Consider the following 25,783-nt stretch of genomic DNA (forward strand, 5'->3'; position numbering starts at 1 on the left):
AATGGAAATCTGCTGATTTCCTCTTTTTCTCCCCATAGGCCCTCTCTTTCCCACCTTACTGTGTGGGGCTCGGCCCCAGACACGTGCTGCTGTGTGGGGCTGAGTTATGCCTGGAGATAGTCCATGTCCCCCCTGCCTGACACCAGCATTACCCAGGGAGGTAGCCCCTAGGAGTGCCCACTGGCCCAGCCCCCAGCCTCTGCTTCTGGATTGGTTCCCCCTCAGGCTCTCGCTGTAGCTGGATCCTCCAGCTCCGCCTCCTGCTGGAGGTCTTGTCATCGGGGCCCTGGACCCACCCCCCCTCCTGCCACCCTCCCTGGGGGCCATCCTCTGGCTTTCCTGCAGCCAGGCCCTGAATGAATCAGTTCTGGGAAACAAAAGGCTATTGTTCCATCTCTGGCCAGGGTGTTCCAGCCTCTGGCCTTGCTGGAGCTGGGACGGGAACCTGGGCTCTCTGCCATGCTCCTTTAACCACCAGACCCCAAGCCTTGCAACCCAGACCTGGATCTGGGCCTCCACCCTCTAACCATTGCATCCCACTGTCTTCTTGCAGGTGAGGTCCTGTCTCCCAGCCCCCGCTGTAACTACTAGACCTGCTCCCCTCCCTCGATTGGAGGGATTGCATTCCCTCCTCAGACAGGCAAAGTGGCGCCTCCCCTTGGGACCCCTTCTCTATTTAGGGACACAAGGAAGTTGGGTGTTGCCCCTGTCAGGGCCAGTTCCCACCCTTGGCCCGGCTGGTCCATCCCCAGCAGGACGGCTGTTTACCCCAATGCAGCGTTGGGGGCTGGCCCAGTCTTGGGGGGCGCGGTTGTGCGAGTGGCCCATGCCTCATGCCTTTTAGTGCCTCTGGGGCTTTGCAGCATTCAAGGGGGAACCAGCAGGGGCTGGGGGGGAAGGGGGGTCCTGGCCCCGGCCTGGCCTGGCCTCTGCCCTGGAAATCTTGCTTGGTGCTTGGTGAAGATTGCGGGTGCCGGGGGTGTGACGGAGCGGGGGAAGTGCATGTGAGACTCTGGCTGGATGTGTATGTGACAGGCAGAGCAGCTCCCAGGCTAAGGATGACCCCCTGGGGCTGCACCCTAAGCTGGCAGGTAACACCTCTGCCCTGAACAAAGAGCAGGGAGGAGCGGAGCGGGTTTTGAATCTGGGGCAGCAGTTAGAAGCTGGTGGGAGAGGGAGTTCGAAGGCAGCCAGCCCGGCGAGGGGGGAAGCTACACCCCAGAGGGGCACCCCTCGGGCTCCTCTCCCCAGGACGGGTTGGAATGACTGTCTCTGATTGCTGCACTGACACCTCTGTGCTGAGCTGGGCCTCTGTCGCCTAATAAACTTCCCGTTCTACCTGCTGAGTGAGAGTCAGTCCTGCCTGTGGATGGGGTGCAGTGCACGGGGACCCCTAAACCTCATCACAGGGGGCAGCTGCTCAGGGCCTGTCTCCTGGGTCTCGGGGATGCATCCCGAGCTTAGCCACTGCCAGCCCCTCTCGCTGCTGGGGTCCCTGTTCCATGAACCCTGCGCTTTTGGGGTGGGGGGCAGGGGTGTAGTTGGGTGGGGCAATGGGGGATGAGGCTGCAGCAGTCCGGGCACAGGGCTCCTCCAACCCCCGCCCCCCCGGGGCTGACAGCGGCTGCCACGTCCCCAGGCCAGGCCAGGCCAGGCGGCTGGAAAGGGAGACGTGGCAGCTGAGAGAGGGCCAGGCCAGGTAATTGATGGCCCCGGAGCCGGATCCCTCCAGGAACTGGCTGTTCCCAGGTCCCGTTCCCTGCCCTGCAGCTATAAATCCCCCTTGGCCGCAGCCCTGGCCACATCCGACCACCAGCTTTGCCAGCTGCCCTGCGCTCTGCCCTGCACCATGGCGGCCCGCCTGGCCCTCTGCCTTCTCTCTGCGCTGCTGGCCATTGGTGAGTGAAAATGTCCACCCAGCAACCACCACCGCACCCCACTGCCCTCCCGGAGCCAGGGGGAGAACCCAGGAGTCCCAGCGCCCTCTGCTCTAACTACTGCACTCCACTGCCCTCCCGGAGCCAGGGAGAGAACCCAGGAGTCCCAGCGCTCTCTGCTCTAACTACTGCACACCACTGTCCCTCCAGAGCCAGGGAGAGAATCCAGGAGTCCTGGCTCCCAGCACCCACTGCTCTAACCACTGCACCCCACTCCCCTGCTAGAGCTAGGGAGAGAAGCCAGGAGTCCTGGCTTTCAGTCCCTCTCTGCTCTAACTACTAGATCCTCCTTCTTTCCTGGAGCTGGGGATAGAGTGCAAAACCTGGACCCTAGGCCCCCTGCTGCTCTACCCAATGCACCCCACTCCCCTCCCAGAGCTGGGGAGACAACACAGAACCCAGCTCTCAGTCCCCTGCACCACTACTATCCTAACCACCAAACCCCACTCCCCTGCTAGAGCTGGGGACAGAACCCAGGAGTCCTGGCTACAAGCCTCCCGAACCTCACTCTAACCACTAGTTCCTGTTCCCTGCCCAAGAACCCGGCAGTCCTGACTCCCACAACAGCAGCTGCTAGTGCTGTGAGTGACCAGGCACCTGGCCTGCCCCGCCCCCCGGAGTGATCTGTTGGGGGGTCTGGGGCCTCGTGGATTAGCTCCTGGCCCCCCCTTCCCTCTCTCTCCAGGCTACTGCCTGCGGTGTGAACACTGCAAGAGCTCAGACAAGGCGTGCTCCGGAGAGGCGCAGGAGTGTGGCCCTTCCCAGAACGCCTGCCTCATTCTCACCTCGGAGACCACCGTCGGTGAGTGACTGACCCAGCTGGGGAGCCCAGTGAGGGGCTGGGCTCTGCGGCTGGCCGGCCAGTGGGGACCCCGTCGGGCCGGGCGCTGCCCAGACCCCAGCCGAAATCAGGACCCTGTCAGGCCGGGCGCTGCCCAGACCCCAGCCAAGATCAGGGCCCCGTCGGGCCAGGCGCTGCCCAGACCCCAGCCGAGATCAGGACCCTGTCGGGCCAGGCGCTGCCCAGACCCCAGCCGAGATCAGGGCCCCATTGGGCCAGACGCTGCCCAGACCCCAGCCGAGATCAGGACCCTGTTGGGCCGGGCGCTGCCCAGACCCCAGCCGAGATCAGGACCCTGTCGGGCCAGGCGCTGCCCAGACCCCAGCCGAGATCAGGGCCCCATTGGGCCAGACGCTGCCCAGACCCCAGCCGAGATCAGGACCCTGTCGGGCCAGGCGCTGCCCAGACCCCAGCCAAGATCAGGGCCCTGTCGGGCCAGGCGCTGCCCAGACCCCAGCCAAGATCAGGGCCCTGTCGGGCCAGGCGCTGCCCAGACCCCAGCCGAGATCAGGACCCTGTCGGGCCAGGCGCTGTCCAGACCCCAGCCGAGATCAGGGCCCCATTGGGCCAGACGCTGCCCAGACCCCAGCCGAGATCAGGACCCTGTTGGGCCGGGCGCTGCCCAGACCCCAGCCGAGATCAGGACCCTGTCGGGCCAGGCGCTGCCCAGACCCCAGCCGAGATCAGGGCCCCATTGGGCCAGACGCTGCCCAGACCCCAGCCGAGATCAGGACCCTGTTGGGCCGGGCGCTGCCCAGACCCCAGCTGAGATCAGGACCCTGTCGGGCCAGGCGCTGCCCAGACCCCAGCCAAGATCAGGGCCCCATTGGGCCAGACGCTGCCCAGACCCCAGCCGAGATCAGGACCCTGTCGGGCCAGGCGCTGCCCAGACCCCAGCCGAGATCAGGACCCTGTCGGGCCAGGCGCTGCCCAGACCCCAGCCGAGATCAGGGCCCCATTGGGCCAGACGCTGCCCAGACCCCAGCCGAGATCAGGACCCTGTCGGGCCAGGCGCTGCCCAGACCCCAGCCCAGATCAGGGCCCTGTCGGGACAGGCGCTGCCCAGACCCCAGCCAAGATCAGGGCCCCATTGCGCCAGGCCCATGGGCCCTTGTCCTTTGCGCAGGCGCTGGGCCCGGGTGCTGCCTGTCCAGCCCGTGACACCTTCTCCCCGTCTCACCCCAGGGAAGGAGCAGAAGCTGGACACCTACAAGGGCTGCACCGATATCAAGTACTGCCCCCCGCGCACCTCCCGCCTGAGCTCTGCCTTCGGCCTGCGCGTGCGGAGCGTCTCCAAGTGCTGCCAGCAGGACCTGTGCAACAAGGGGGCCGTGAAACGTAGGAGCCAGCACCTGCCCCCCCCGGTCTAACCACTAGGCCCTGCTCCCCTCCCAGAGAACACAGGCATCCTGACTTCCAGCCCCAGCCCTGGTCCAAGCTCACTACCCCCCTCCGCCGGCCATGCCTGAGCTGGGGAGAGAACCCAGGAGTTCTGAGGCCCAGCCCACTCTAACCACTAGCCCCCACTCCCCCAAACCAGGGAGAGAACCCAGGCATCCGGGCTGCCAGCCCCCACCCCCCACCCCTGCCTCCCGTTCCAACCCTGTAGACTCCACTCCCACGCCGGACTGAGGAGTCTGCCTTCCTGAGCCGGGGAGCCCCCATCCCGATGGCTGCCCCTGCCCCGCCCTGACCAGCTGTCTGTCTGGCTGTCCTAGTGCCGCGGGCCCAGCCGAAGCCCAACCAGCTAGAGTGCCCAGGCTGCCTGTCCGAGGACGTGGAGTGTGAAGGCAACGAGACAGTCACGTGCCTCGGCCCCGAGACCCACTGCGTCTACTTTGCTGGAGCCATCACGACCGGTAACAGCGCCGGGCTCGTGTGCCGGGTGGAGCGGGGCCGGGCTGGGCCGGGGTGAGGCCACCAGCCCCTGATGTCCTCACTGGCCAGTGCATTAGGGCAGCACCAGCGCCTGAGCCCCGATCCGGCCGGGTCTGGGGAGGTGGAATAAGCCGGAATCCTGATGCAATAAAACGCAGGCAGTAGCCTGGCAAACAGAGCCCCAAAGAGAACTCCCTGCCTGTGGGAGCCCCCGCGCCCCTACGCGGGCGAGGGCCCCGGCTCAGGCAGCCCTGGCCCTGCGCTGGCTCAGAGCTGGCAGCACGGTCCCAGGCTGGCGCCCCTACGCGGGCGAGGGCCCCGGCTCAGGCAGCCCTGGCCCTGCTCTGGCTCAGAGCTGGCAGCACGGTCCCAGGCTGGTGCCCCTACGCGGGCGAGGGCCCCGGCTCAGGCAGCCCTGGCTCTGCCCTGGCACACGGCCAGCAGCGCAGTCCCAGGCAGGCACTCCAATGTGGGCGAGGGTCCCAGCTCTTGCACCATGTGGGGGGTGCTGCCAGGGTGACCCCCCCCCCCAACGCCTGTCTCTGCTCCCTTCCCAGGCACCAAGAATTACACGTACTCCCTGCGTGGCTGCGCCACCAAGAGCACCTGCCTTAGCCGGGTGGGGGTGTACAAGCTGCCAGGAGTCTTCACCGAAATCATCATCACATCCGAATGCAAACCCGCCCCCCTGCCCACCCTCCCACCTGCCCCCCAGCCCACCCCCCGGCCCATCCTTGAGGAGGAGAACTAGCCCCCCCCCCACACAGCGCCCACAGGCCCAGCCCAGCCACCACCTGCAATGGGTCATCTCTCCTGTCGGCCGCCGGCTCTTGGGATGAGCCAGGATGAAGCGGCGGCCTCGGGCATGGGGGGATTTCTGTCTGGTGCGAATGTCACTGAATAAACCTCACTGAGGGGGACAGACCTGTGAGGGGTTTCACCCTGTTGCAAAAGTGGTGCAAGGGGGCCCTGATCTCAGCCGGGGTCTGGGCAGCGCCCAGCACAATGGGGCCCTCTCCCTCCTCCCACCCATCAGCAGCTCCGCAGCCAGCCCAGCCCAAGGGCACAAGCCCAGCAGTGTGAGAGGGCTTCACCCCTCGCAGCAGAGGGTGAACAGGGGGCAGGTCACTCAGCCATGGCTGAGCATGTGCAGTGGCTGGGGAACAGGCTGGGAGCCAGGACACCTGGGTTCTCCCTGGCCCTGGGAGGGCAGTGAGTACTAGTGGTCAGAGCAGGGTCTGGGCACCGGCGGGGGAATGGGGCCTGGCAGGACAGGCAGCCTGGCCCTGGGCTACCCCAGTGGAAGGCCCTCGAGTTCCCGCCCGGCCCCAGACATTTCCCCACTTTCACCCTCTTGTTCCTGCAATCCCGCTGCTCCCGCCCCGGAGCCCCCACCCCCGGGGCAAGGGGGCCGAGAGGGGGCGTGGTCTCGGCAGGGGGCGGGGTGGGGCCTCCCGTACCCAGGTCGGTAAGCTGGCGACTGCAGGGGTCCGGGCTGGGCCAAAGGGTGGCACACGGGGGGAGGGGCAGGCACTGCTCCTGATCCAGGCCAGCTCCCACACCCCACCCCCAGCCTGGCCGAAAGTGGGGCTGCAGGGAGAGGGGCCCCTGTATGAGCAGCCCCCGTCCCACCCTGGAGGGGCCAGGTCCCCCCACACCCACTCCCACCCCCGGGGCCACGTCCCAGCCCGGCTGAGGGGTCCCCCTGTAACCAGCCCACCCAAGGGGCCCCTCTGCAACCAGCCTGCCCGGGGGCAGTGTCCCAGCCCAGCTGAGGGGTCCCCCGTAACCAGTCCCCCCGGGGGCTGTGTCCCAGCCCGAATGAGGGGGTCCCCCCTGTAACAAGCCCCCCCCAGGGGCCATGTCCCAGCCCGGCTGAGGGGTTCCCCTGTAACCAGCTGCGTCCCAGCCCAACTGAGGGGTCCCCCATAACCAGTCACCCCGGGGGCCGTGTCCCAGTTCGGCTGAGGGGTCCCCCATAACCAGCCACCCCGGGGGCCATGTTCCAGCCTGGCTGAGGGGCCCCCCCTGTAACAAGCCCCCCCTGGAGGCCATGTCCCAGCCCAGCTGAGGGGGTCCCCCTGTAACCAGCCCACCCGGGGGCCGTGTCCCAGCTTGGCTGAGGGGTCCCCCATAACCAGCCGCCCCAGGGGCCGTATCCCAGCCTGGCTGAGGGGTCTCCTAGACAGACACAAACTCAGGGGAGTTTTCCTCTTTATTACGCAGTTGCCAGAGCTGCTGGCCCAAGCAGCCATTCCCACCGTGGGCGCTGGGCTGGGAACAGAGCGGAACCGGCCCTTTCCCCGTGGGCGCAAGATTCCTGCATCTCCTCGGGGGGCAGTGCCAGCCAGTGAGCCCACGTGCCCCGGCCTGTCCTCTGGGGCACCAGCTCCAAGCCAGGCCCAGGCAGGCTGTGCTCTGGGGGGCAGTGGCCCTGGTCCCACCTGGGGGCGAGGCCGCAGGTGCCATGGGAAGGGGCAAGTGGCAGGTCTGTCCATCGGGGCATTTCAGGGCAGAGCCGGCTTTGGGGCGTGGTGGGGCAGGCTTGGGCAGGGGAAGCAGCTACAGCCAGGCTCGGGTGGGACCTGGGGGGCTGCAGGTGGGGGGCGATGCAATCAGGGGCGCAGCACCCACAAGAGGACCCCCCCCAGGCCGAGGAGGGGCAGCCCCCCTTGGGCCACCCCCACCTGACTGCACACGTTGGTCTTGACCACAGCCTGGCGCTGGGCAGCGAACAGGGCCACGGCGCCCACCTCACACAGACTGCGGGTGGCACAGCCCACAAAGGCCACGCGGACGTCCTCGAACCCTGGGGGATGGGGAGGTTAGGGGTGCAAGAGCCCATCACGGAGCCCCCCAACCGCCCCATGGGTGCCAGCCCCCCATAGAGCCCCCCCGACCGCCCCATGGGCACCAGCCCCCCCATAGAGCCCCCCCCGACTGCCCCATGAGCCCTCCATAGAGCTCCCCAACCACCGCATGGGCACTAGCCCCCCAACCACCCCATGGCACAGGCTCCACCCACTCCATGGGCATGACCCCCCCCAGGCACCCCCCGCACTGCCGAACCTTCGCTTCCCCTCCAGCAGCCCCGTGCCCCTGGTAGTACCTGTGGTGGCAGTGACAGAGAACTGGATGCAGCGGGTGAGCAGGCCGGTGCAGTTCACCACCTCGCTGGGCACGCAGACGTCCGAGCCGCGGGTGAAACACGAGCGGCACTGCAGCCCGTTGGGTTCGCCAGTGCTGGGCTGCACTGCGGGCAGGAGAGAGAGCTGGGAATGGCACCCAGCCCCCCCCCAACTCCTGTGAGTCCCCTCCCCAGCCAGGTCGGAACCCAGGCGTCCGGGCACCCAGCCCCCCCCCCCTCCTGTGAGTCCCCTCCCCAGCCAGGTCGGAACCCAGGCGTCCGGGCACCCAGCCCCCCCCCCCCTCCTGTGAGTCCCCTCCCCAGCCAGGTCGGAACCCAGGCGTCCGGGCACGCAGCCCCCCGCCCCACTCCTGTGAGTCCCCACCCCAGCCAGGTCGGAACCCAGGCATCCGGGCACCCAGCCCCCCGCCCCACTCCTGTGAGTCCCCACCCCAGCCAGGTTGGAACCCAGGCGTCCTGGATTCCAGCCCCCCCCACCTCCCCTCCCCAGCCAGGTCGGAACCCAGGCATCCTAGCACCCAGCCCCCAGCCCCCTCTAACCACTACACCCCCACTCCCCTGCCAGCTAGGTTAGACCCCAGGAGTCCTGGATCCCAACCCCTACCCCACTTGCCTCCCCAGCCGGATAGGAACCCAGGTGTCCTGACACCCAGCCACCCCCAGCCCCCTGACCACTCCCCTGACTCCCCTCCCCAGCCAGGTGGGAACCCAGGCGCCTGCGTACAGGTGATCTCTGGCAGGTTGCAGCGGTCAGCCCGGCAGCACGTGCTGTTCCAGCGCAGGCGGTAGGCGCCAGCTGTCAGCCCGTAGAACTGATTGCAGAGCCGGTCATCCGAGTTGCATTTCTTCTCATACACCACGTTCTCCTTGTCCTCGTCCCCTGGAAGGGCAGGGGGGGCACCAGGGGCACGGAGCACGTCATGATTTGTGGGGAGAATCCCCCTAGGCTGGAGCAGTCAGGGGGCTAGGACACACACAGGGTTTGCACCTGCACCCCCCCACTCAGTCTAGCTGGGGCCCTGGGAGAGGGCACTGCTGCCAGGGGAAGCTCGCAGCACCTCCGCTCCCCACGCCCTCAGCCCCCCAGGCCCGGCCCTACCCAGCTCCTCCTCGCAGGCGATGGTGATGCAGCTGTTGACGCTGGCTGTGCAGGTGGCCTGGGCCTTGGTGCAGTTGTAGGCCTCTGCGCTCGTGCAGTTGTAGCAGGAGATGGCTCCCCCTGGCACGCGGGGAAAGGAGGCTCAGATCCCCTCCCCTCCCACAGCCCACCCGCCCAGGCTCTCGCCTCCCTGAGGTCTAGGAAATGGAGGGTCCATGGGGGCTGGGTACAGGGGGCCCAGGCTGGGGAAGGGGGTGTCCCTGGGGGTTGGGAAATGGAGGGTCCATGGGGGGTCCCTGTGGGTTGGGTACAGGGGGCCCAGGCTGGGGAAGGGGGTGTCCCCCTCACCTGTGCCCAGCAGTGCCGCCAGCACACACAGGCTGAGGAGGTCGCCCATGCTGTCTTGCAGGCTGTGAGCGGCTGTGGGGCTGTGGTTGTTATAGGGCTGGGCTGAGGACGGGCCAGCAGGCTGGGGGCAGCCCCAGGCACTGGATCTACCTGTTCTCCCTCCCCCCCACCCTGCACCACCGCAGGAATGTCTGCCACAAGCCCTAGAGGCTCAGGGCACTGCTGGGGGAAGCTCACAACACCCTGGGCCTTTCTGTCAGGAAGACCAGTGGAAAAGTGGGGCCTCGTGCAGCAAGCCTGGGGGGGAGGGGGATCCAGGACTCCTGGGTTCTGTGCCTGGCTTGGGAAGGGCAGTGAGGGTGAGTGGTTAGAGGAGGGGGGCTGGGAGGTGCTGCTGGTAGAGCCCAGCACGAGGTGTGAGTGGACACATACCAGCTGCCCTTCCCTGCGTGGCTGATTTGTTTTGGTGAGAGCAACTGCGTCATCCTGGAGCCGCAGATGAAGAAATCCAGAGCTCCAGGCAACAGGGCTGCAGCACCGGGACTAGCAGAGCCCTCTGGGTGCCCCTCACCCCCCACGCCGCAGCCCCCCACTCAGCCAGCCCCTGCTCTGCCTGTGCCCCGCAGCCCCTGGGGCTCCCTCACCCCACCGCTCCATGTGCCTTTGTCACACTCCAGGCCCAGCCACCTAGTCCACCAGCTCCAGCCACTTCCCCTCGTCCCCCCAGATGGGGGGAGAACCCAGGAGTCCTGGCTCCCAGCCCCTCGTTAACCATCAGCCCCAGGCCATGGACCAGGCACCAGAGAGAACCCAGATCCGACGACCGTTCAACCCTTTGCCTGCCACCCCAGGGTGGGGCCCAAAACTGCCCCGTGGCTGCTGCCCTGGGTGGGGCAGGGGCAGCGGGGGGTGGGCTGGAGGCTGGGTACAGGGTCCTACTTGCCACTCTGGATGCCAGCAGCAGCCAACCTTCAGGGCACCAATCAGACAGAGCTGGAAGGTCGGACTCCCAGATGGCAGTGGGGGCCAGTGGTTACAGCGGGGGGGGTGGGGCTGGGAACTGGCTGGTGAGCAGGCCAGGCTGAGGGCCTGAAGGTGGGAGGCTGCTGCTGGGACTCACCCCCCAACCCCCAGCACAGCAGCAGTACCTTGGGGCTGTGATGCAGGTGGGGAGGACAGAGCAGCCCCTTGGGACACTGGCACAGGGCAGGCCAAGAATGTGGGCAGACTGGTTCAGCAGTAACCAGAGCAGGATCGGGGCCATGATCTGAATCCCCTGGGGGGGGCGCTGTGCTGCCAGGGCGGGGTCAGTCCCTGGCCTTTCGGGGTCCCGGGGCAGAGAGCTCAGTGGGGCAGGGAAGATGGTGTCAGGCCAGCTGTGATGCAGCTGGTGCGTGTGCAGGACTTCCTGCACTGCCTGGTGGGGAACAAAGTAGCCTTGAAATAGCCTCAGGTTGGTGTGGGGAAAACTCAGTGCATCGAAGCACACCGTGACTCTTCACTGTAAGTGATTGCATGTCCCCAGAGCTGGAGAGAACCCAGGTGTCCTGGCTCCTGGACTCCAATGCTAACCACTGCACCACACTTCCTTCCCGGAGTGGGAGAGAACACAGGTGTCCTGGCTCCCATTGTCCCCTGCTTGAACCAGTGGAGGAAGAACCAGGCAGGGACTGGGGGCTGGCACAGGTTTGCTGTAACTAGACCTTTATCTTACACCCAGGAGCCGAATATCAGGCTCTGTCCCTTTGAGCTGAGGAGCCAGCTCCTGCCCAGGCAGCGGGCACATACTGCATGGCTATTTATTAGCTGCATTATGGTAGCTTCCAGTCCAGGCCTGGGACGCACGGTGTTAGCAATCATGGTGTACAGCACCTATTTATTAGGTGCCTTACAGTCGCGTCTGGTGCTGTACACTACGATTGCTATGAGATACAGTATGGAGCATTAGGTGCTGTGCATTATGCATGCTATTTGTGGTAGGTGGTACCTTATAAGTGCTATTTATTAGGTGTATTACAGTACTGCGGGGCGCAGTACATCACAATCTCTATTTATTAGGTGTATTACGGTAGCTCTACATTTTATACATTATATATGTTATTTATTATGTACATTACGGTAGCAGGAGACGTCGTAACTTACAATTGCTATTTACTAAGTGTATTACAGCAGCGCTGGGGGCAGTACATCCTCATTCCTATTTATTAGGTGCATTACAGTAGCTCTAGGTGCAGTACATCACATCACATTTGCTATTAGGTGCATTATGGTAGCACTAGTAGTGGAGATATAGCCATGCTAGTCTATGCACTAACAAAACAAAAAGCAGTCAAGTAGCACTTTAAAGACTAACAAAATAATTTATCAGGTGAGTTTTCGTGGGACAGACCCACTTCTTTAGCCCATAGCCAGACCAGACCAGACTCAGTATTTAAGGCACAGAGAACCAAAAATAGTAGTCAAGGGTGACAAATCAGAAAAATTATTATCCAGGTGAGCAAATCAGAGAGTAGAGGGATGTTGGGGGGTGGGGAAGGTCAAGAATTAGATTAAGCCAAGTATGCAAAAGAGCCCCAACAGTCTCCCAGAAAATTTGCATCCCGGTTCAAACCACGTGTTAATGTGTTGAATTACAATATGAAAGAGAGTTCAGCAGCCTGTCTTTCCAAAGCAGTGTGAAAATTTTTCTTGAGGAATATGAGAAAGTGCCCGTGATTCTGTGAATAACCTGGTTAGGTCCAGTGATGGTATCCCCAGAACAGATATGTGGACAAAGCTGGCAATGGATTTTCTTGCACGGAAAAGTCCCAGGACTCTATACCATGGGTCCAAATCATAAAGATGTCATCAATGTATCTTAAGTAGAGGAGGAGCAATAGGGGACGGGAGCTGAGGAATTGTTGTTCCAGGTCCTATCCTTAATCAGGATGCCACACTCCAGACGGCCCTAGGTAAGAGGCCTGTTCTCTCCTACAAACAACCTCCCAACCTCATGAGGATTCTCACCAACAGCCACAGTCTATACCACAGGAACACCAGTCCTGGAACTTTTTCTCAGTTAACATCACATATGCCATCATGTGCCAACAATGCCCAGACGCTTTGTATATTGGACAGACTTCAAACTCTCTCAGACAAAAAGTTAATGGGCACAAAACAGACATCAAAATGCTCCTGATCCACAAACCAGTCAGTCTACATTTTAATGGAGTGAGCCAGTCTGTTAATGACTTAAAAGTCTGCATCTTATTGAAGAAGAATTTTCACACTACTTTGGAAAGAGAGGCTGCTGAACTCTCTTTTATACTGAAATTCGACACATTAACACATGGTTTAAACTGGGATGCAAATTTTCTGGAACACTATAGGGGCTCTTTTGCATAACTGGCTGACTCTAATTCTTGACTCTCCCCCCTCCGCCCTTCTACTCTCTGATTTGCTCACCTTGATAATCTTTTTTCTGATTTGTCGACCTTGATTACTGTTTTTGGTCCTCTGTGCCTTAACTATTGAGTCTGTTCTGGTCTGGCTATGGTCTGAAGAAGTGGGTCTGTCCCACAGAAGCTCACCTAACAAATTATTTGGTTAGTCTTTAAAGTGCTACTGGACTGCTTTTTTGTTTTTATGGTAGCACTAGCTAAAGTACATAACATCACATTTGCTATTAGGTGCATTACGGTAGTATTAGTATTAGCATTAGCATCCCCCATGCTATTTATTAGGTGCATTACAGTAGCTCTAGGTCCCGTACATCACAGTTACTGATTATTAGGTGCATCACGGTAGCGCTAGGTGCAGTACATCCTAATTGCCATGTATTAGGTGCATTACGGTCGTGCTCGGTGCAGGAAGAGCCAGATAACTGTTCTTAGCAAGGGGTGGAAGGAATCTCCCCCCACACCCACCTGCCAGGGACCCCACGCAGGAATGTCGCCCCCACCCCCTGCACTCAGTGCCCCTCAAGCCCCAGGGAACAGGACAGACGCGTCCCCAGGCAGAGACAGGTCTCCCAGAACCAGCACGGGGCACAACAGGGACCGGCTCTGTGCTCGTGACCTTAGGGAGCTGGGGTGCTGGTAAGGGGGAGAGCTGCAAGAACTGCTCCCCCCTCTGCACACAGTAGCCCCTTGTGCTGCTGTGGGGCATGGAGGCCAGCCGGGGAGCCAGCCCCATCAGCCCCATGGCTGGCGGATCCTGTGCAGGGTGCTCCTAGGGGTGGCTGTGCTGAAACAGCAGCCTCAGACGTGGGGGTGGGGGCGAGATGGACACAGGATTTCGGGACAGGCGTGGGAGTGACCCTCCACTAACCAAGCAATGCCTGTGCCCCCGCCCACCCAAGGGCCCCTGCCTGGGCTTGGGGGCGGCCCCTCAGACCCCACTCTCCAAGGCCTTGACGAGGACCCGCTGGGCATCAGCTGCCAGCTCCTCCAGGCACTGGCTGAGCATGGTGTAGGTGGTCTGGAAGGAGATGCCGGCAGAGGCCAGTGCCCCATAGATGGGGATGCGGTGGAAGAAGAGGTTGACTACCACCAGTCCCCCGCCGGTGGCCTTGCCCAGCAGCCCCACCACCACCTCCTTGTTGATGCTGCGCCCCAGCACGCTGTGCACCTCGGCCCGCAGCACCTCCAGCGGCTTCCCGGCCCGCTCTGCCAGCCGAGCCAGGGAGGCCGCATCCAGCCCGAAGTCCTGCCGGTAGGCGGCCAGCTTCCTCAGCAGGATGGAGACGTCGCAGGTGAAGGCCAGGCCCGGCAAGGGCACGGCAGCCACCAGGCTGGAGACCAAGGCCACCTTCCAGACCTCCTGGTGGAGCAGCTGCCGCTTCTTCTCCACCAGGGTGCCCGAGAGGGTGGGGAGGGAGAGGAGGAAGGCATGACGCTTGTGCCCGGGCAGCTCCCGCTCCAGGGTCTCCTCGAAGGCCTGGAAGTCGTACTTCTCCAGCTCAAAGCTGCTCAGGAGAAAGACCTGGGCCTCGCCCAGCCCCGCCTGGCTCAGCCGCTCCCGGCAGTCTCCCCGGATCTCCTCCAGGACCGCCTCTTCCTGGGCCAGGTTCCTCCGCCGCCGGGTGGCCTCCAGGTCGTTGTCCACCTTGGCCCGCACAAAGTAGAAGCGCTTCCCTTGCTGCACGATGGCGCGAGCCAGCAGCACGTGGTTCTCCTTGAACCGCTCCGAGGCCAGGATGATGAAGAAATCGTAGCGGGGGAAGTCCACCGCCTCCAGGTAGTGCTCGGCCTGGAAGCTGGGCGTGCCGATGCCTGGCAGGTCCCACAGCGTCACGTTGGGGTAGCCAGGGTAGGGGTAGGCCGTGGGCTGGGTCGTGGTCTCAGTCACGCCGGTGGGGGCGGCCCCCTCGGCCTCGTCGCTCAGGCCCCGCAGCGCGTTGACAAAGGTGGACTTGCCAGCGCCCGACTCCCCGGTGATCGCCACGTCCAGCTGGGTGTTCCAGAGGGTCTCCAGGCTGCGCTGCACCCGCGTCACCACCGCCGCCAAGCCGCCCAGCTCGTAGGCCTCCTGGATCTCGGCTGCCTCCCGCTCGCTGATGACATCATAGCCGGAAAGCGCCGGGCGCAGCACCCTGCGGGCACAGGGGGTGTGAGGCCGGGGAGGTTGCCAGGCAGGGAGCCCCAAGGGAGGGAGGACAGGGGGCAAGAAAGGGCCCGGAGGGTACGGGGAGAAGGGCCAGAGGGAGGGGAAGAGCGCAGGGACGGGGGGCGAGGAGTGAGGTTAAGACTTGGCGGGTCGGGGACGGGCTGGGAAGCCTGGAGAGACCCCACCATAACACACCGCCCAAGTCGCTGGGCCCCTGGAGAGGCCACAAACCCCTGAGCCCCGGCCCCGCTGCAACCAAGAGTCCTGCCAGGAAACTCTGCAGTGACAGAGCTGGGCCTGCCCCGAACATCTCCACACCAGCAGCCGCCCCCGCAGACCCGACACCAGCCGCCCCCAGGACTCTGCAGCAAAGCGGCCGCACCTCTCATACACCTGGAGGTCCCCCACCAGGGCCTGGCGCAGCAGGGGCCCATCCAGCTCCTGGGGTTCGTGGCTGGAGACCAGGAAGACGAGGGGTGGGGGCTCCCCGAGGCCATGGGCTGCCAGGGACTGGGTGCAGGCTGCCCGCAGGGCGGCCAGGGCCTGGTGCCGGTCATAGCGCCCCCCCAGCAGCCGCCGGAGGGTGTGCAGGTCCATGTCAGCCTTGGTGCGGGCAAAATGGGCCGTCTTGCCGGCGGCGCGGGCCTCCTGGGCCAGGCGGGCGTGGCTGGCGCCAAAAAGGCCGTCGGTGGCCAGGACCACCACATCGCCCTCAGCCAGCCAGCGGGCCGGCGCCTCGCCCTCCGCCAGCTGCAGCTCCCACAGCAGCAGGTTGGGCTGGGCCGGGTCAGGGTACAGCACCGGCCCCCCCGGCCTGGCAGAGGCCCCCAGTGGGGCTGCGCGGGCGTCGCCCTCGGCCAGGCCACGGACGGCGTTGAGCAGGGCCGACTTGCCGCAGCCCGGCGCCCCCACGATCACTACGGAGACGTCGCCCCGGTCCGGGGAGCCCGGCGAGGTGTCCGGCGGGGGCATGGCAGGGCCTGGGGCGTCGCTCATGGGGGCACTGTGGAGACACAAGAGGCGGAGTTATCAGGGGCGGCTCTGGGGGCCCCACGCCAGCCCCCCACCCAGACCCTGCTCCTGAGACCCCAGTACCCCGGCCCCCCCCCACGGCTCGAGGGGCCAGGCAGGGACTGGGGAGTAGAGGGTGCCAAGGGTCGGACAGAAGGTGTAGGGGGCTGGACGGATGGGGGGGTCAGAGGGGGACAGGCTGGGAGGCTGTGGTGGACAAATGGGGGCGCACAGAAATGGAATGGATGTGGGGGGAAGGGGAGGGGCGGGGGAGAGTGAGGGGAGGGGCAGGTGGGGGTACTGGGGGGAGATGGAGGAGCTGGGCAGGTGAGGGTGCAGTGGGGCAGGTTGGGGTGCAGGGGACAGACAGCAGGGAGGGGTGGGTGGGAGTGCAGGGGGGCAGGCTGGGGTGCGCAGGGGGTAGATGGGGGGGTAGATGGGGGTACAGTGGGGCGGGCTGGGGTGCCCGGGGGACAGACGGAGGGGATGGGGGTGCGGGGGGCAGACGGAGGGGAGGAGGGGTCGGGACAGACCGGGGTGCGGGGGGTCCCGGGGCGGACGGGGGGCGGGGGCAGCTCGCTCCCGGCCGCACTCACGGCTCCGCGCGTCGGTCCGGCCCCGCGGGGAGGAGCCGCCGCGTCACTTTCGTTTCCCGGCGCCGCGGCCACTGAGCCGGAGTCGTCCGCCGGGGGAACCCACTGCGGTGAGCGCGGAACCCAGGCGTCCTGCCCCCGCCCCCGCTGTCACCACTAGACCCCCCTCCCCCCAGCACCCCAGAGAACCCAGGCGTCCTGCCCCCCCCCGCTGTCACCACTAGACCCCCCTCCCCCCAGCACCCCAGAGAACCCAGGCGTCCTGCCCCCCAGCCCCCGCCGGGGAACCCAGGAGTCCTGCCCCCCAGCCCCCGCCGGGGAACCCAGGAGTCCTGCCCCCCCCCCGCTGTCACCACTAGACCCCCCTCCCCCCAGCACCCCAGAGAACCCAGGCGTCCTGCCCCCCAGCCCCCGCCGGGGAACCCAGGAGTCCTGCCCCCCCCCCGCTGTCACCACTAGACCCCCCTCCCCCCAGCACCCCAGAGAACCCAGGCGTCCTGCCCCCCAGCCCCCGCCGGGGAACCCAGGAGTCCTGCCCCCCCCCCGCTGTCACCACTAGACCCCCCTCCCCCCAGCACCCCAGAGAACCCAGGCGTTCTGCCCCCCAGCCCCTGCCGGGGAACCCAGGCGTTCTGCTCCCTGTTCCCCCACCAAGAGCCCAAGAGATCCCCCCAAGTGTCCTGCTGCCCGGTGCCCCCCCAGCACCCCAGAGAACCCAGGCGTCCTGTACCCCCACCCCGGGAACCCAGGTGTCCTGCTCCCAGCCGCTGCTCTCACCACTAGACCCCCTCCCCTCCCTGCACCTCAGAGCCCCACGGTCCTGACTCCTGCTCACCTCTCTCCACAGCGGTGACCATGGCGGCCTCGGCGGGGCTGGATGACGCTTTCCTGCGGGACCTGGGGGCCTACTACCAAACCCAGGACCCCAGCACAGCCGCCTCCCGGATCCAGGCCCTGGTGGACTCGGTCCAGGCGCTGAAGGCCAACGTGGCGGTGGTGGGGCGCCGGGGGACTGGGGTCACGGCACTGATCCACGCCCTGGTGGGAACGCCCCCCAGCCTGGCCGACCCCCAGGCCTTTTTCCAGCCACCGCTGGAGCCCCCGGGGCAGCCAGCCGGACACGTGCACCCCACCTACCCCAACCTGGTGCTGTGGGACCTGCCGGGCCTGCAGGAGGCCGAGAAGCCAGGGGACTACCAGAAGCGGCTGGGGGAGCTGGGCCGCTACGCCTGCCTGGTGCTGGTGGTGGCCGAGGGGGGCCTGGCCAAACCCCATCTGCAGCTGCTCAAGGACTTCCAGCACAAGCGGAAGCCCTACTTCATGGTGCGCACCAAGGTGGACCTGGACCTGCACACGGCCAAGAGGCGGCTCCGAGCCCGGTACAGCCCAGCTGAGGCCCTGGCGCTGGTCCGCAGCTCCCTGACCGATGTCCTGGCCAAGAGCGGGCTGGAGACCAGGCGGCTTTTCCTGGTCTCAGCCCTGGAGACAGACAAGTACCAGTTCAGCCAGCTCCAGGACAGGCTGGAGGAGGAGTTAATCCAGCTCAAGAGGTGAGGGGCCGGAGGAGCCAGGACTCCTGAGTTCTCATGCAGTTTCTGGGAGGGGAGTGGGATCTAGGGGTTAATGCATGGTGGGCTTAGGAGCCAGGACTCCTGGGTTCTCCCTCGTCCCAGGAAGGGAGTGGGGTCTCGTGATAAGTGCATGGGGGTGGTTGGGAGCCAGGACTCCTGGGTTCTCTTCCACACTGGACATCGGGGGCCCATCAAAACAAGTGCAGCACAGACCCCATTGTGCCAAGTGCTACACAGACCCCACTTGCAACCCAGTCCCTGCCTCACGTTCTCCACGAGCTGGAGCTTCCAGTCCACCTACTCAAAGGAAGGCTCCTTCTCCCCCCATTATATGGGGATGTGGTGGGGTGGAGCTGAGGTCCAGAGCAGCCGGGTGAGTCAGGGAACAGATGCTAGGTGGCCTGGGTCCTAGGAACAGTGGGCACAAGTTCTCCCCACCCAAAGGTCAGCAGAGAGGCTCCAATCCGCCCATTCCATCCTCTTCATGCAGGGCCCATGATGGGGAGCTGGAGGACCTGAGGTCTGTGAGCCCGAGGAAGATCCAGGAGCTGTACCAGGCCTGTGCCACGGGGGAACTGGCAGAGGTTCCCGCCATCATCCGCTCGGCCCTGGAGGAGCCCTCTCAGATCCGCCTGGACGTGGCGGTGCTCGGGGAGGCTGGCTCAGGCAAGTCGGCACTGGTGAACGCCCTGAGGGGGGTGAGCAGCAAGGAGCCGGGGGCAGCTCCCATAGGGGTGACAGCCACCACCAGGAAAGCCAGAGCATATGCCCACCCCACTGTGCCCGGCCTGTATCTCTGGGACCTGCCGGGGGTTGGGGTGATGGAGGAGGATGTGGAGCACCTAGATCTGTCCCGCTATGACTTCTTCCTGCTGGTGGCCTCTGAGCGCTACCGGAGCATCCAGAGCCGCCTGGCCCGGGCCCTCAGCGCCGCTGGGAAGCAGTTCTTCTTCATCAGGACCAAGGTGGACGTGGACGCCCAGCCCGACCCTGCGGAGGAGGAGATCCGGAGCAGCTGCGTGGAAGCCCTTCGGAAGGACGGCGTGGACTCCCCAAGGGTATTCCTCGTCTCTAGCCCTCTCCATGAGGCCTATGACCTGCCAGCCCTCCGGGCGGCCCTAGAGAGTGACGCCCCAGCCTTGAAACAGGCGGCGCTGGAGAAGGCCATCCCCGTGGCCTTGAGCCGCCTGGTGAGGAGGAAAAGCAGGGCCCTGATGAAGGACATCTGGCATAAGACCCTGCAGAGCTGCCTCTACTGTGCAAAGAATCCTGGCCCGGATGTGGCCACCAACCTCATCAGCACAATCTTGACTTTCTCTGTCCAGCTGGGCCTGGATGAAGAGTCCCTGGCCCAGGTGGCCAAAGCCACAGGGAAGCCAGCTGAGCAGCTCAAGGCGGAGATCCGGTGCTCCTGGGTCAAGTGGCCTGACCCAGAGCAGATGTTGAAGCACATCACTAAGCCGGTGCCCTTCTCCTCCCGGGTGTGGAGCTTTGTGCCCTACTGGGGCCACAAGGCCAGGGAGCAGTCGGAGATCTCCTTGGAGGCCACTTACCAGGTGCTCACGCAGGCCCTAGCTGAGATGACCGAGGATGCTGAGCGAATGCTGCACCAAGCCTATGCCAAGGAGTAGGGGATGGGGCTGTTTTTAGAGTGTAGCCTCTTCCTGTGCTGAGATGCAGCCACCTCTGAGGTGGAGCCAGGAGTGTGGGGATCCCTTTCCTGGTGCTGAGATGCAGCCACCTCTAGGGTGTATTGCGCAGGCTGTGTCACCTAGGAGTTGCAGCTGTTGCAGTAGAGGAGCGTGCTTATATAGTTCTGTGATTGAATGGTTCTCTCCTATGTCAGAGTAAGGTGTCTCCCACCCTACTAGCTGGCACCCTCCTGAGCTCATGATGTTATAGCTGGGATCACACCCACTGGACCCTGCACAGCACAGACTTTGTTATAGTTCTTGCTTGTCCATTTTCCTTCAATCAAAAATAAAAGAGAGACCCTGGCAGTACCTTTGCTCTGTGGTGATGGAAACCTCAGGACGAAAGCACAGCTGCTGGCAGTGCAGGGTCCCACCCTGCCTGAGAGAGGAAAGGGGGCACCCTAGCGGACCACTGCCTTGCAGCACAGCACTGGATGCCCCAGTGCACCCTGGAAATTTGGGGTTCCCTGTGCCCCAATGCATCATTGAAAGTTGAGTGCACCTCAGTGCACCTTGGGAAGTTGGGGCGTTCCACACTCCAGTGCATTCTGGGAATATGGAACTCTGGACACCCCCATGATCCCTAAGAATGTGTGTCTGTCTCCACCTCAGTGCATTGTGGGAAGGTAGGGCTTTGGACACCACATTGCATCTTAGGTATATGGGGTGCTCCATGTCCCAAGGCATTATGTGAATTTAGGATGCTGGCCACACCAGTGCCTCTGGGGAAGTTGGAGGTGCTCCATGCCCCAGTGCATTCTGGGATGGTGAGGCTTTGACACCACAGTGCATCTTGGGAAGATGGGGGGGTGCACTCTGCCCCCATGCATCTTGGGAAGTTGCTCTCCATGCCCCCAATGCATCATGGGAATTTAGGGTGCTGGCCACACCAGTATATCTTGGGAAGTTGGAGGTGCTCCATGCTTCAGTGCATTCGGTGATGGTGGGGCTTTGATGCCCCAGTGCATCCTGGGAAGTTAGGGGTAGTCTATGTCGGCATTCTGGGAAGTTGGGGCTCTGGTCACCCCAGTGTATCCCAAGTATAGAAGGCTCTCCATTCCCCAATGCATTGTGGGGATTTAGAGCGCTGGCCATACCCATGCACCCTCGGAATGGGGGTTGCTCTGCTCCCCAATACATCATAGGGATTTGGGGGGGGTTGCCGCAGTGCACTCTGGGATATGGCTGCGCGCCCCTGCAGCAACCCCCAACTGGCCTTCCACTGCTACCTGCATAGTGGAGAGTGCCCACGTAACGCGCATGCGTACAGCTCCCTCGTAGGACGTCAGGATGCATCGAAAGGAATCTCTGCGCACGCGCGGCGTCGATTCGTTTCGCGCACGCGTAGTACACCTTGCCACGTTCTCGTCTCCATACGCACATCGCAGGAACGCGACGCTGAGGCTGAAGGACCCCTCGTGCCCGCCCCCCCCCCGTCTTTTGGGTGGCCGCATGAATGCCTGATTAGAATTCCACCTAGGGGGGTGGAGTGGGGAAGGGGGACCAGCGAGGGGGGCGGCAGGGGTGGAACGGGAGCAGTGCTGGGGGTGGTAGTTGGGGTCAGGCGCGGGTAGGGGCACGCCCACCGGAAACAGGGAGGGTCCTGTCTGGGTGGGCGTCGGAAACAGGAAGGCGAAGCTGGCGAGGGAGGAGAGAGGTGAGGGGGCCGTGGTGGGGGCGTCCGTGGGGGGGTTCTCCATGGGAGTGGCTGAGGGGGGCTCTCCATGGGGGGAGGGGTCTCCATGGGAATGGCTGAGGGGGGGGCTTTCCATGGGGGGAGGGGCGGCTGAGGGGGGGGGGGCTCCAATGGGGGGAGGGATCCGGGGGACCCTTGGGGACAGGGGCAGCTGAGGGGGTCCATAGGGATCTGGCGGGGGGGGGCTTAGAAGCTGCCTGTGAAGGAGGGGGAAGGGTCCGTGGGCGGAGGGTTTTGGGGATCTCTATGCAGGTGGCGAAGGGCTCCAGAAGAGGGGAGGGGCTAGGCAGAGAGGGCTGCATGGGGGATGTCCATGGGAAGGGGACAAAGGGAATTTAAGGGGACTCCCGGGGGAGAGGGGCTTGGAGGGGAGAGGTCCACCAGCCATGGTGACTTCATGGGAGGAGCAGGGGGGGAGCTGGGGGCTGCATGGAGGGAGGTTGGACACGTGGGGTTCCTTGGGGGAGTGATGGAGGCACATGGAGAGAGAGACCTGTGAGAAGCAGAGGCTGCTTCATGCCAGGGGGGCAAACAAACAACCCTGAAATGCATGAAAGAGTCCTGGGGCTGACCCAGCCTGAGGTGGGGCAGCAGGGAGATTGCTGGATAGGGGACTCGATGGGCCTGTGGGTCTGCTGGAGGAAATGCGGGCGATCTGGGGCAGATCTGGCAGCAGGCCGTGCTCTGACATGACTCCTCCCGCCCTTGCAGAGAAAAGATGTCTGAACTTACAGCAGAGAAGCAGCCCATGGCACAACCACTCCTGCAGGAGACCCAAGCACAGCCTGGGCTCTCTGCCACGCAGGAGGCTGCTCCATCCCGGACACAGCACCCCAGCTCTGACCCAGAGCCCATCTGTGTGGAGGATGAACCTGCCCGGCCCAGTCCTGAGGGGAAGGTCAAGGCCTCCTCCAGCAACAGCCCCATCTGTAAGTACCAGAGCTAGTCACAGCCCTTCTCTTTGTCTGTTCTCCAGGGCTTTACATGCCACAGCACAGGGGCGCTCTGGCCCTTCCCTTGGGGACCTGCACCCCAGCTTCTAGATCCCCTCAGCCCTGAGGCTCCTGGGCCTTCTCCTGCAGAGGGGAGCCTGTTTTCCTGCTTCAGTAGCTGGCATGCAGCTCAGGTGGCTTGGGGAGCCCAGGCTGGATAGGGAGTTGCGGTGGGGGAAGTCAGCCCTGCTGGAGTGTAGAACTCTCTCCCCTGCTTCCCCTCAGATCACCTGGGTTCCAACCAGTGCTTCCACTGCCTGATCACCTTCCCGGATGAGAAGTTCAAGGAGCGGCACATGAAGCGGGAGCACCCAGAGGACTTTGTGCAGGAGAATCTGCGGGATGCCCTCTTCGTCTGCTTCATCTGCAGCAAGCCCTTCGAGAGCTCACGTGCCCTCATCTGCCACCAGCGCGGGCACGCCCCTGCCCCGCCCCCTGACTGCCCTGACTGCCTACGCCCTGCCTTCGAGTGTGCTGACTGTGGCCGCCGCTTTGGCCAGCTGGCCAATTACCAGCGCCACCGCCTTGGCCACGCTGCCGGACGTAGCCTGCCCCACCAGTGCCCCGACTGCGGCAAGAGCTTCCGCCAGCTCTCCAACCTGCGCCGCCACCAGGCCTCCCACCAGCGCCCCTTGGAGCTGCTGCCCTCCCGCCCTTACTCCTGCACCGAGTGCGGCGAGAGCTTCGCCCAGGAGGCCAGCCTGCACGAACACTACATCCGACATGCCCGCGGCGAGCTCTAGCACCCCACACTGCAGCCTGGGGACTCTGGCACCACCGAGAGTGCTGGCAGCCCCTCTGTCCCTGCTGGGGAGAGCTGTGACTGCAACAGGACACCCCTCTCTCCGCTGCTGAGCCCGCCCCAGGCCCCGAGGCTGCAGGCACCGCCTGGCAGGAAGCCAAGATAGAATGGGACTGGAGGGATTGGCTGGGGCAGGACCCGGAGCCTCTTTCCGCGGGGAGGGGTAGTTCCCATCCAGATCCAGGACGGGGACTGGCTCGCTGGTGGGGAACGAAACACGGATCCTCTCCTCTGCAGCGTGTCGGCACCTATCTGGCCCCAGGGTAGGAGGCCGGCTGGCTGGCTCGGGGCAGGGAATGGGGCATGAGGCCTTTCCCCTCTAGTGGGCACCAGCTCTTACCCGGCCCCAAGGTGGGGCCTGCCTGGCTGGCTGGGAGGAGGTGCAGAGATCAGTGCTGTAGGGTGGGTGTTGCAGAACTATCGCCCTGTCCCCACATCTGCCTGCGAAACACCCCCCACTTCTCTGCATTCCCCCAGCTTTTCCTCCCATAAACACCTGCCTGCGTTTCCTGCAACTGAGCACCAAGCAGTCCAGGGCATCACCAGTCACTCCCTAGCCCCGGAGGAGTCTGCAGCACCACTGTGGGGTCCTGGTAGGAGGGGATCTAACTCGAGCAGGTCTTTCGGGACAGGGAGTGGGGAGCTTTCCAGAGCGCCTGTGTCCATTCCCTGGGTGGTTACCCTGCAGCACAGCACCATCTTTGTTACTGATGGGGTGTCCTCGCTCTGGAGCTCTGACTTCCCGGAGTGTAGCCTGGACCTAGATCTTGCCCCAGGAAAGCTGTCTCAGGTGCGGTGTGACTTCTCTTCCACTGCACTTATCCCAGTGCAGTCCCTGGCATAGAGACGTCTACACCAGCACCAAGGAGTGTTACGCCCGGCTGCCCCTACAGCCAGGGCACCCGCACCCAGTGAGCCAGCGTAAGCCAGGTTGTACCAGTTTCAGTGGCTGGGGTGGGCATGTCTTCACTGCATGCCTTGGGGTGAAGCCAGGGGTGCTGGGAGCTGTGGAGAGGCAGCAGAAGGTGTTCACATGGGGAGGTGGCAGTGCTGAGTGCCCCCTCCAGGCTTTGGGCCCAGGCAGGAACACCGAGGGGAGGAACAGGGCCTATTTTTCCAATAAAGATTCAGAAGCTCACCGCGTCTGTCTTCTGGGCCAGGTTGGTTGTGGGCCGGGAACCAGAGCTGGGTGGGTCTGGCCACAGGGCAGGGGAAGGTGACAGGCCCTTCTAGGTGCATAGCCCCAGGACTGGGGGAATTGGAAAGCAGCATATGTGGGGTGGGGCGTTGCTCCCAGGCCAGAGGGGCTGAGCCACTGGTGTCTCTTTCTTGGCTCCTGAAGAGCAGACCCAGCCCAGGCAGCTCTGCCTTTGGCTGCCAGGGACGCTCAACACCTGATTTCAAAAGCAGAGGCGGGGGAATGGGACAGGGGCTTTTGGTCTCCTCTGCTGGGTGCATGAGGGTGGCAAGGGGGATAGCTGTCTCCAGGACAAGGGGTGTGCGGACAGATGGGTTCCCTTGGCTTCTAAGGTGTGCTGGCCCCATGGGGCTGGGCTATAGCAAGAACTTAGGGCCCTTGGTTCTTGGGGGGGGTGCTGCCTCCCCCACAACCAGGGGTGGGGTCCAGGACACAGCCTCACTTCTGTCCTGTACTCCTCCCCCCATGCTATCTCAATTACAGTCAGTCATAATGGGCTGGGCCTTTCCCCAGTGCTGTATGAGTCCCACTTGGTCACAACCCCCCCACTGCCCCAGCCTTGTCCCTGCCCCACATCCCAGCTCAGCTGGTGCCTCTCACTCCTGCCCCCTAGCTGACCCATTTTCCCCCCTGTAGAGGAAAGTCTGTGCTTTGTTCTCTGCTATTGCCTTTGTTCCCAGGCCAGGTTTGGCTCTGTGGCTCCATGCAGTTTATGGGACAAAGTGCCTGTCACCTCTGTGCCCCACACAGTCCTGCCCTACATCCCCCTGGAGCTGCAGCCCCGTCACTGTGGTGCTGGGAGTCCTGTGGCTTGGATACTCCCAGGCCCTAAGAGCCTCTAGTTACAGAGGAGAGTTTCGTGCCTTGGTTACTCCCACTGCTTCCCCTGCAGGCTCCACCCTCCTTTGGGGCCTTGGGCCTGCAGGTGTATATAGGGTGTGGGACATCCTGCAGGGCTGATGCCCCAAAGACAAGCCCTAGGCCCCCAGCCACCAAAGCCCCAAGTCACCTGCTCAGTCCCTCCTCCTCCTCCAACCCTTGGTGACATGGAGCAGGCCTTGGCTTTGGGGCACCTTGGTTGTGAGAATGCAATGAGCTGGGGGAAGCAGCTGGTGGCTCAGGTGCTGGCTGCTCTGCCCCAGGCCAGGGGCTTCCAGCCCATCCTGTCCCCTCCCAAAAAGCCACCCAGATCCTGGCCTGGGGAAGTGGGGCTGTGACGGGAGCTCTGGTATTGGCAGGGAGAGATGGAGGAGATGCACCCCTCTACCCCACCCCACTGTGTCCCAGATGGGAGCTTGGGCCCCTCCTTGCACCCAGAGCTGGTGCTTTAAGGCCCCTTGGGGTCAGAGTTTGCTCCCAGGGCAGCAGTTTTCCTGCCCACACCTGAGG

The 25,783-nt window shown here is 63.9% G+C and overlaps 5 protein-coding genes across 6 annotated transcripts; 3 read left to right on the forward strand and 2 right to left on the reverse strand.

Annotated features, from left to right (window-relative positions):
• Positions 1-1,771: 1,771 nt before the first annotated feature.
• On the forward strand, positions 1,772-5,407 carry LOC142004080 (phospholipase A2 inhibitor and Ly6/PLAUR domain-containing protein-like). The gene is made up of 5 exons (XM_074981498.1): positions 1,772-1,898; positions 2,623-2,739; positions 3,964-4,116; positions 4,497-4,637; positions 5,214-5,407. Exons 1-5 carry the CDS (start codon positions 1,850-1,852, stop codon positions 5,405-5,407), a joined length of 654 nt encoding a protein of 217 aa, XP_074837599.1. The 5' UTR covers positions 1,772-1,849.
• Positions 5,408-6,877: 1,470 nt separating this feature from the next.
• LOC142003869 (phospholipase A2 inhibitor gamma subunit B-like) lies at positions 6,878-9,417 on the reverse strand. Its single transcript, XM_074981205.1, has 5 exons — positions 9,252-9,417; positions 8,904-9,023; positions 8,529-8,684; positions 7,766-7,909; positions 6,878-7,465 (listed from the first exon to the last, which is right to left on the reverse strand). The coding sequence occupies exons 1-5, from the start codon at positions 9,298-9,300 to the stop codon at positions 7,272-7,274; spliced, it is 663 nt and encodes a 220-aa protein (XP_074837306.1). The 5' UTR covers positions 9,301-9,417; the 3' UTR covers positions 6,878-7,271.
• A 923-nt stretch (positions 9,418-10,340) lies between these two features.
• LOC142003868 (interferon-inducible GTPase 5-like) lies at positions 10,341-16,472 on the reverse strand. Of its 2 annotated transcripts, none has more exons than XM_074981203.1 (3): positions 16,382-16,472; positions 15,220-15,840; positions 10,341-14,823 (listed from the first exon to the last, which is right to left on the reverse strand). In XM_074981203.1, the coding sequence occupies exons 2-3, from the start codon at positions 15,831-15,833 to the stop codon at positions 13,620-13,622; spliced, it is 1,818 nt and encodes a 605-aa protein (XP_074837304.1). In that variant the 5' UTR covers positions 15,834-15,840; positions 16,382-16,472; the 3' UTR covers positions 10,341-13,619. The 2 variants fall into 2 exon arrangements, with proteins under 2 accessions (XP_074837304.1, XP_074837305.1); XM_074981204.1 differs by having other exon boundaries at positions 16,445-16,451.
• A 41-nt stretch (positions 16,473-16,513) lies between these two features.
• LOC142003721 (interferon-inducible GTPase 5-like) lies at positions 16,514-20,009 on the forward strand. Its single transcript, XM_074980949.1, has 3 exons — positions 16,514-16,551; positions 17,289-17,991; positions 18,503-20,009. The coding sequence occupies exons 2-3, from the start codon at positions 17,297-17,299 to the stop codon at positions 19,641-19,643; spliced, it is 1,836 nt and encodes a 611-aa protein (XP_074837050.1). The 5' UTR covers positions 16,514-16,551; positions 17,289-17,296; the 3' UTR covers positions 19,644-20,009.
• A 1,274-nt stretch (positions 20,010-21,283) lies between these two features.
• ZNF576 (zinc finger protein 576) lies at positions 21,284-24,373 on the forward strand. The gene is made up of 3 exons (XM_074981002.1): positions 21,284-21,363; positions 22,114-22,331; positions 22,620-24,373. The coding sequence occupies exons 2-3, from the start codon at positions 22,121-22,123 to the stop codon at positions 23,135-23,137; spliced, it is 729 nt and encodes a 242-aa protein (XP_074837103.1). The 5' UTR covers positions 21,284-21,363; positions 22,114-22,120; the 3' UTR covers positions 23,138-24,373.
• Positions 24,374-25,783: the final 1,410 nt, after the last annotated feature.

The sequence above is a fragment of the Carettochelys insculpta genome, chromosome 30 (assembly GCF_033958435.1).
Source record: "Carettochelys insculpta isolate YL-2023 chromosome 30, ASM3395843v1, whole genome shotgun sequence".
NCBI classification, from domain to species: Eukaryota; Metazoa; Chordata; order Testudines; family Carettochelyidae; genus Carettochelys; species Carettochelys insculpta.

What these genes read in the sequence shown, in the direction of transcription:
- LOC142004080 (XM_074981498.1), top strand. Translation starts at nt 1,850, where the DNA reads ATGGCGGCCCGCCTGGCCCTCTGCCTTCTCTCTGCGCTGCTGGCCATT. An exon ending in CTCTGCGCTGCTGGCCATTG is followed by an intron (nt 1,899 to 2,622) that starts GTGAGTGAAAAT and finishes CTCTCTCTCCAG; the next exon opens with GCTACTGCCTGCGGTGTGAA. An exon ending in TGCTGGAGCCATCACGACCG is followed by an intron (nt 4,638 to 5,213) that starts GTAACAGCGCCG and finishes CTCCCTTCCCAG; the next exon opens with GCACCAAGAATTACACGTAC.
- LOC142003721 (XM_074980949.1), top strand. Translation starts at nt 17,297, where the DNA reads ATGGCGGCCTCGGCGGGGCTGGATGACGCTTTCCTGCGGGACCTGGGG. An exon ending in GAGTTAATCCAGCTCAAGAG is followed by an intron (nt 17,992 to 18,502) that starts GTGAGGGGCCGG and finishes CTCTTCATGCAG; the next exon opens with GGCCCATGATGGGGAGCTGG.
- LOC142003869 (XM_074981205.1), bottom strand. Translation starts at nt 9,300, where the DNA reads ATGGGCGACCTCCTCAGCCTGTGTGTGCTGGCGGCACTGCTGGGCACA. An exon ending in GGCGGCACTGCTGGGCACAG is followed by an intron (nt 9,024 to 9,251) that starts GTGAGGGGGACA and finishes CCCGCGTGCCAG; the next exon opens with GGGGAGCCATCTCCTGCTAC. An exon ending in CTCTGTCACTGCCACCACAG is followed by an intron (nt 7,466 to 7,765) that starts GTACTACCAGGG and finishes CCCATCCCCCAG; the next exon opens with GGTTCGAGGACGTCCGCGTG.
- ZNF576 (XM_074981002.1), top strand. Translation starts at nt 22,121, where the DNA reads ATGTCTGAACTTACAGCAGAGAAGCAGCCCATGGCACAACCACTCCTG. An exon ending in CTCCAGCAACAGCCCCATCT is followed by an intron (nt 22,332 to 22,619) that starts GTAAGTACCAGA and finishes GCTTCCCCTCAG; the next exon opens with ATCACCTGGGTTCCAACCAG.
- LOC142003868 (XM_074981203.1), bottom strand. Translation starts at nt 15,833, where the DNA reads ATGAGCGACGCCCCAGGCCCTGCCATGCCCCCGCCGGACACCTCGCCG. An exon ending in GACCTCCAGGTGTATGAGAG is followed by an intron (nt 14,824 to 15,219) that starts GTGCGGCCGCTT and finishes CTGTGCCCGCAG; the next exon opens with GGTGCTGCGCCCGGCGCTTT.